At 38.3% G+C, this 8,694-nt stretch overlaps 1 protein-coding gene across 1 annotated transcript; it reads left to right on the top strand.

The window, feature by feature from the left end:
- Positions 1 to 914: 914 nt before the first annotated feature.
- cdo1 (cysteine dioxygenase, type I) lies at positions 915 to 8,476 on the top strand. Its single transcript, XM_061767673.1, has 5 exons — positions 915 to 1,165; positions 2,818 to 2,895; positions 4,595 to 4,749; positions 5,911 to 6,080; positions 7,215 to 8,476. Exons 1-5 carry the CDS (start codon positions 1,005 to 1,007, stop codon positions 7,242 to 7,244), a joined length of 594 nt encoding a protein of 197 aa, XP_061623657.1. The 5' UTR covers positions 915 to 1,004; the 3' UTR covers positions 7,245 to 8,476.
- The last annotated feature ends 218 nt before the right edge of the window (positions 8,477 to 8,694 follow it).

Here is an 8,694-nt window from a genome sequence, read left to right as displayed (position 1 = left end):
CCTGCTTAATGGCACATGACCGCCACCAACTGATATTATACTTCCACTGCAGGGAAACCAACGTGAATTGATGGTGGCTGCATGTTGTGAAGTGCACTCCTATCTCAAAATTTTGCTCTTAACTCAAGACAACAAAGGCCAAGCGGCGGCTCGCATCTAAAAAAAATTCAGTCGAGGCACTCGTATCTCAACGCACCACTGTATAATGATAACGTATTAAACCAAAAATATTGAACTGAAAAAAAATATATGAATAGAATAAATAATGGTAAGTCATACTTTACTAACAATACAATAATTGTGATTCGTATAATAACATTTTAAATATTAAAAATGTCCAGAGATGCATGACGGGAAAATAAATGAGCATTATCTGGGTACTTAGCACTCTTAGTTTCAGCACCAGTTTTACAGCCAAATTAGTGCCATTCCGCAGAAGATGAGCTACTAAATGCATGGTTTTATTTGCTAATTATACACTAATTGGTGTTTTATCTTGATTATTATTAGCAAAATGCGCTTGTTTTGATTTTGCTTTTGGACCGTGCACTGAACGGGGGTGTTGTGGCTGCAGGGTGGGGGCCAGCAACAGGCTGCACGGCTTTTGTCCAAAGAATAGTTCAATGAGCGAGACCAGGGAGAAAGGTTGCATTTGTGACAACGTGGTAGAAAAGCACTCAAAAAGGACCGGTCCAATTTTTGTTTTTTAAAGCGTGAGGTGGAGTTGGTGTTTCGTTGAAACGTGATGAATTTCAAATAATTCATGTCAGCATGACAAGCGGGGTAGTCACTTCGAAAGTGAAAACATCCAGTATCGTTTTTAGTCACCTCGTACCCCCGTCCGACTCAGTCATACGCCCCTCCCCCCCCCTACGCGGTGGTACGGTCTAGGTCCGTATAAAAATGAAGCCTGCGACGAAGTCAGTACGCATCTTCTTGACGACAAAGATTACTGACGGGTGAACAAAACCGTGCTGCTGCTACACAGACCCGCAAAGAAAACAATGGACGCGCAAAAGCCAAAAAGTCTGCAGGAGCTGATCCAAATGCTGCGTAGAATCTTCAGGGGGGACATGATCAATGTGGAGGAGGTGCAGGAACTCATGGAGTCATATAAGAGCAACATCCAGGACTGGAAGAAATATGCCATATTTGATCAACACAAGTAAAACTCTTCGTATTATGTACTACTAGGAATAGTCTATGATGAATTATTACTCGTTTCTAGAGCAGTGTTGCACTTTGCACGCCTCCAAAGACGTGTCCGTGCGTCTGTTTTGATTCATACAGATTTTGTTGAAATTACTCTTTATATATATATATATATTTTTCTCCCAGCATTTAGTTGTTGTTGCTAGTTTTAAGAGGTATACAATGAGTTGAGATAAGGTTTTAGTATTTAAAAAAAGTTATTAAAAGTTTGGAATGCATTTAAGTCCAAATCAACAATTTCCTCATGTTAACCTGTCACCACAATTGCACTTTTTTTTTTTCTTTTCTTAAATACAAAAATAATGATTGGATTAACTACCCCCCCCCCCCCCCATCAAGAAAAAAACTATTGCGTGGGACAGGCTGACATAAGGGATTAAATCGTTTTTTTTAGCGTATTCAAATGTGAATTTTCAAATTAGTTCTCCCCATGACAACCATTAGCTTTCGTCATACCTCATTTGAATATGTTTAAAATGACTCCTCTTATAAGATAGTGACGTCATAGTCATGTTTATCTGTCCTATATGGACCACGCTGACCTACTATATATTGCGCTAGTGTTCCATTGCCAGTGTTTTGATGTTCCAATGGAAGGGGGGGAGGAGGTAGTGAGGTTTGTACGGTTAACCAATAAACATCCAGCAAAGGACACACCCGCCCGTGTGTGTGCAGAGATTTGAGCTCTGGTAGCGTGGAGATCACCAGGGAGCCGCCGCAGCTGCCTCCAAAATATTTGCCGTCTGACGGAATGCGAGGGGAAGGGAAGTGCAAACGTGGATCAACTGTACAGTATTTGCTTAGCCTCTCTCCTTCATTATATACCTGAGGGGATGGCATCACTACATCTTTTCTCTATGTAGAGTACAACACTGTTCAAATACCTTTTTTTTTTTGGGGGGGGGGGGGGGGGTGATTTAAAGATAAATCATTTCGAAAACGTTTTCCATCATTAATGTAATCTACATAACATGCACAACTCAATTGAAACAAAAACATCGACCGTTAAAGAAATACATTTACCTCACCTGAAACAAGCAAACTAATATTTTTCAACAATTTCAAAAAATAAATGAATGACAGCTTTGTTATACTTTTTTCAGTGTGGAAGGAAGTTCCAAATAGCAGTCAGTGTTAGTGCGAAAGCTTCAGGCTTCTGCTAGAAAGCCCCCCCCAAAAAACAAAAGCAAGAACATCCAAAGATTATTTGGGGTTAATCGATCGATGGCTTTTTAAATTGTGGCATGTGTTTGTTGACTCTCATTTAACATGAGTTTGAATGTGATGGTTTATTCTGAACATTACTACATCCCCATTTATAAAAGGGTCTGCACACTTGTGCAACCACATTATTATTTTTTTTTTTCAATTGCTTTGTACAGGTTGTAGGTCACAATGGTGGAAAAGGTTTTGAAATGATTTATATTGGTTTCATTTTTTTAATTTTTTTATAGCATTAAAAACCTTTCATTTTAACAGGGGCGTGTAGACGTTTTATATGCATTTACATCACTTCCAATGACTTTAGAGCTGAATATTGGAACGTCACCATTTCAGGATTGGAATTTCGAGCTCACACATAAGTGATTGCCTTTTTGTTTGCAGATACACAAGGAACTTGGTGGATGAAGGCAACGGGAAGTTTAACCTGATCATCTTGTGTTGGGGAGAAGGCCATGGAAGGTGGGAGAATGCCAATATTCACGCAGTGTAATACATTTTATAAACCTTTAGTAGCCCTTTAGTGAAATTCGACCACTGTGCTGTGACAGAGCATCAGGTTTGCCATGGGAAATTATCCAATTTCACTTTATTGGTCTGAAAATTAGGATTAATTTGCTACAAATAACATATCTTTATTCATCTACCTATGCGAGCAATGTGTAGTGACAGGCAGAACTAAATGCTCTTCGACCTCATCACAAAAGGTACATAACTAACATGCATATCCAATTTTTGTGACAGTTTTGTTTGGTGGTGTGCCGTGAGATTTTTCTTATGTAAAATATGTGCTTTGGCTTAATAAAGACGCGTCACAATATGTGGTTACTTAAAGGCAAGTCAAAATGGCTACCACACGCATAAAAACAATGTAGTTAAAGAAAATTGTTTTCTACCGGTGTATCATTATTTGGCTTAAATCTATTTTGCTGCTACACTACTGTTGATGTTTTATTGTAGGGAGTGGGGGACTTTTTCTAACCGGGGAGGGGGCCATATTAATTCATGAAAAAATATGCTGTAATCATCGATCAGATTTTGAGCATTTGTGTTGTTTAGGGTTTTTATTTGTTTTTAGAATCCTATGACCAGATAAACAGCTGTCGTTAGCCTAATAGCAAAATTGCTTAATTTTTAAATCTTTTTGGAAAACAAGAAAATACAAATTCATGAAACAAGAGTCCGGAACGCCTTGATTCATCTTTTGCAGATTTCCATGACCTGGATGCCTGAGAATCTGCACAGACAAAGAAAAAACGGATTTTTTTTAGCTGCACATTTACATTTTCATTGCTATTGTAACAACAAGATCAAAATGACTTGGGCAATTGTGCTATTAGGCTCATCACAAATGACCCACAGGCCTTAGGTTCCCCATCCTTGCTTTAGTGTCGAGTCGGAAATGTTTTCATTACAACCATTTGATTGTAGCAAAAAAAAAAAAAAAAAAAAATGTATTATTATTACTACTACTAGGGATGGTATAATAATCGATAAATCGCTAAATAGACATAACAATTCTGAGGATTAATCGTGTCTTAAAGCAATGGAGGATTAATAGAGTGCGGTATCTGACTGTGAGCAGTCACATCTAGTTTATAGCCTGAAGAATAACATGCTATTGGCTATGGGTGTGGCTATGTAGAATAAAAAAAAATTGAAACAATTGTATTTAAAAAAATTATCTATATATTTTGAAATAAATACAGGACATCTACGGTATGTGAAATAGTATTTTCTGCACTATAAAGTAAACACAAATATTGAAAATGTTGCAGTAAACCTAAGATGGTCATTACATACAATATTAGATGATATTAAACCTAGAAAGGTGCTCAGTCGAAGGTACAGACCAAACCACTTTCATAGACAGCCACTTCAGTAATCCCTGGAAAATAGAAGACTTGTGGAAAAAATTATGCCTCCGGATACATGAACATTGAATAACGTGCGAATAATGTTGAACAAATAGACTCCTTGACTGGGGTAATTATTAGACATTGTGGACATAGCACTTGTGTAAATATTTGCTACTTCTGTCGGTCCACACATGGCGGCACGCAAAATGTTACATTTATAGTTTTGTAATATGTGACAATGTGGAATGTACTGCGCCTACCAACACTGCTGTGCACGTATGTGTGCTGTGACCACCTTGCAGTAGCATCCACGACCACTCAGACTCCCACTGCTTCATGAAGATGCTGCAGGGCGAGCTCAAGGAGACGCTCTTCGACTGGCCTAAGGGCGAAGACGGTGAGATGACTGAGAGATCACACAGGATCCTGGAGAACAACTCGGTGGCCTACATAAATGGTAAGAAGAAAACCAGTTTTTTTTTGGAAGGTGTCTGCATTCTTCCTGGGGCGTTATCGTGTCGCATGTGACAAAACAAACATCTTTTGCATGCTCTGCTCCCGAGATAATCTCTGTCTGACCTGCAGTTATGTGATTTCCCGCTCAAAATGTGCCCACATGACTCGTAGCAAACGTCATTTCTATCTCATATAGACCGTTTGAGTTTGGTTTAGAGTAAAATTGACATTTAAAAAAACCAAGTTATTATAATGAGATATACTGCTATTTTAATTCCTATGATCTGATTTGCCCAATGGTGAAACACTTAAATGTGTATAAAAATTCTGTGGCGTGTTCTTAAGAAAACAGAGTACATTGGTGAATGCCATGTTCTTCTTAAAAGAAAGCACATTTAACTGCAGGGGAAAATAGTATATATAGCCCAAAAACATTTGACCTACAAATGCTCATGTTACAGTAGGACTCTGGGGTAGTGGTTAGCATCTCTGCCTCAGCGTTATAAGGTTCAGGGTTCAAATTTCCATTTTCCCTGTGCTTCCGTGGGTTTTCTCCAGATACTGTGCAACGTTCCAAAAACTATAAATTGTCCATAGGTGTCAATGCATGTGTAAGTTGTTGTTCGTCTATATGTTCTCCGTGAGTGTCTGGCGACTAGTCAAAGGTGTGTGTGGTGTTCAACAAAGATCCACCCTGGAGACATTTTTTTTTTATCTGTTGACAACACAGATTCTATTGGCTCACTTGCTTTAGTAACTTTTTTAAAAAAAAAGTTTAATATTACCATAATGTAATTTTCATTTAATTATATGCGCCGTACGATTGGCAGGCGACCAGTGCAGGGGGCACCTCAACTCTTGCTGGGATACACTCCAGCTCACCCGGGACCATAATGATGCACAGGCCCTTCACAAAATGGCGAGATGGATAACCATAGTATATATATAATATAATAAACAGTGGTCGCTGAATATTATTTTTCTCCTACATTTGGTATGGCCCATGGCCCAGAGGTCTTTATATAAACTGTTCTGTTAGGAAAAGGTTTGTCACCCGATCTACTCAATGGTTCCAACACTTGTCTGCCATGAAACACATTTCACAACATTCCAGTGGCCTTCACTGACATTTGCCCTGTGTTTGTGTGTGCATGTTTTCCAGACTCCATCGGCCTGCACCGTGTAGAAAATGTCAGCCACACCGAGGGTTCAGTCAGTTTGCACCTGTACAGCCCACCCTTCCAGACGTGCAACGTCTTTGACCAGCGCACCAGCCACAAGAACACCGCCCAGATGACCTTCTGGAGCAAATACGGAGAGAGGACTCCAGCTGTAAGGAACCTTGGTTCATTGTGCACAAATGTGAATCCACTGATAGTTTAAAAATAGCAGCAGTAAATGGACCCCGTATTTCTCACATAAGAACAGTAACAGATTTCTCCCAACCTATTAGCGAAGGAAAATAATGATCAAACAGTTAACATAGTATACCTTTAAATTAAAATATCATATCAAAATGAAAACATTTAAAGCTTATATTTAAAAAGGCCCAAATGGACCCTGCATGTCTCACTACAACTCAGTAGAACCACATAATCTCTCCTAGCAAATATGAATAATGATAATAAATGATACAGTGAAACCCTGCTTATTCAAGGTTCGCCATTTGAAAATTCACATCATGACCAACACCATATTGTGGCATCTTGGTCGCGAGGAACTACGTGGGAGTGAGTTGCGGGGGGGTTACTAGCTGATTTTTACTTTTCACAGCAGGCATCAGTCCCTACTCATGAGAACACTGTAGTGCTATTTTAATTTTTACCATATCTGAGATGCCTACACAGCAAGTTGAACACAGAGTACCAACACCCAGTCCCTTAACCAAATTTCCACAGGCACAGGAAATTGGCCATTTTTACAGGGTCGTTTTTATTTCAATGCTGGTTAAAAGCAATTAACGCTGCAATGCTACCCGTTTTTATGCCCTTCCCACAGAAATGCTGCTTAAAGAACAGACATTTAGCTTTTTAAACAGACAAGAATAGTTACTGGTGATTAAGTAGGGGAAAACACTGTAATTATGTGCTTAGAAAAAAACAACTTTGTCAAGTGTGATTTAGATTAAAAAAAACAAGGGCATCACCACATGTGAGGCGTATGCAAACATTCTTAAATCCACAAGCTGTTTAAAGTAAACCTTGACCACAACACTGTTGTGTTTTAGTGCTTTAGTTTGCGACACTAAGATAAGATAGCGGCAGTAGAAGTGAGTTACTACACAATAAACAAGGCCACATCCCTCATGCTCAAAAATATTACTCTTAATATAAATTATACAAATGTGAGAGAAAAATACAGGAGTAAAGAATTGTTATTCAATATTATAGAAAGAAAATATTTTTAAATGTAATTTCTAGTGAAGAAGTAGTGAGCCTAACTGTGGTTTCTCGCTTTGTATTGTAGCAGACCGCCGTGTCAAAGGAGAACAACTAATACGTTCCAAAAGAAGACTCCGGAGCATCAAGATGTTTTTATTTCAAGAATGTTTGAAAAATTATTGTTTTCAATTTTATTTTAGATGTATAGTGATCATGCAGCGGCTTGTTTGGAATTCCGGCAAGCTCAAAAGGACACTCATGCAATTATAGGCTGGCTTTATTGTGCACTGCTTGCCAAATTCTGATGAGCAGCAAATGATTAAACACATGACTAGGCTTTGGTGCACGTATTTTGGCATTTTATAGAAAAAACATTTTTTTTCCCCTCCGGAGTTTCTTTGAAATTATATGTCCCGAAATGGATGTACAACTAGGAAATGTCTTTCAATGATGCGGACCTTTCTATCTGCAATATATTTTTCATTCATGCCCCAAACAGTTGTCTTACTATCTGCTGATTCCAGGCTTTTTTTGTACAGTCTGATGAAGGAAAAAACTGTTTTTTTGTGGAAGGTAAAAATGTAAACGAGTTGTTTAGATAGGTATATGTTGATATACTTAATCAATCCTGTGAGGGAAATTAAGGAAGGATCTTCATTTATTTCCAGAGATCTGTCTTCGCTGAGTACATTGTTATGCCTTACTTGTAAACGTGTTGACAAAGACTGTGTGGTGTCACGTCCAGAATCTGATCCAAGATGGCTAATATAGATGCGGTCCACCAGTTGTTAAAACAAACAGCAATTCCAGTAATTATAATTAGTGGACAGTATGTGCATCTTAACTTCGTATACCGGGTGATTGAAAAGTGACTCCCTATTTTTAACTGCAATGATTCCAATAAATGAACATGAAAAGAAAGTGTATTGCATGGAGTTTTATTTAAAATTCGATATGGGTGCCAGCATTAGCCACCAGTTTCTCAAGCCACCCGGGAACCGCATTAACTGATTTCACGAGAAACACTTGTGGGATGGAAGACATAACTTCTCGTATTCGCCCTTCAAGTCCTTCCAAAGACGTCGGTTTGGTAGAATAGACTTGCTCCTTTAATCATGGAACATACACAAAAAAATTGAGAAAACTATTACAACATCTGAATAAGTAAGTATTTTAAAATAGGGAGTTACTTTTCAATTACCCTGTATATTCTCAGGATTCTACATTTTATGTTTGTAGCTAGTACATTCACTTTGTGTAGTGCAGTCATTTTTTAAATTGCTGTAGCACTGATGTCTAATGCAAAAAAAATATCAAATTGAACAATAAATATGATTGCATTCTGTGGTTTCTTAGTTTTTTTTACAAAAATATTTGAGATCATCTTGAAACTGCTTACACCAGGTCACTTAACTCTGATTTTCCATTGTTTACTATCATGCTTTCTCTCATTTGGGTCGTGGGTGAGGCGGGGTCGCCAGCCCACTGCGGAAGACATATAAGATTTGAACCAAGAACCTCTGAACTTTGAAGATGTGCTATAATTACCAGGCAACTGTGCTACC

Source organism: Phyllopteryx taeniolatus, chromosome 3 (assembly GCF_024500385.1).
Source record: "Phyllopteryx taeniolatus isolate TA_2022b chromosome 3, UOR_Ptae_1.2, whole genome shotgun sequence".
Classification (NCBI taxonomy): domain Eukaryota; kingdom Metazoa; phylum Chordata; class Actinopteri; order Syngnathiformes; family Syngnathidae; genus Phyllopteryx; species Phyllopteryx taeniolatus.
Note: the sequence above shows the minus strand (reverse complement) of the source record. Positions and strands in the feature narration are given on the sequence as shown.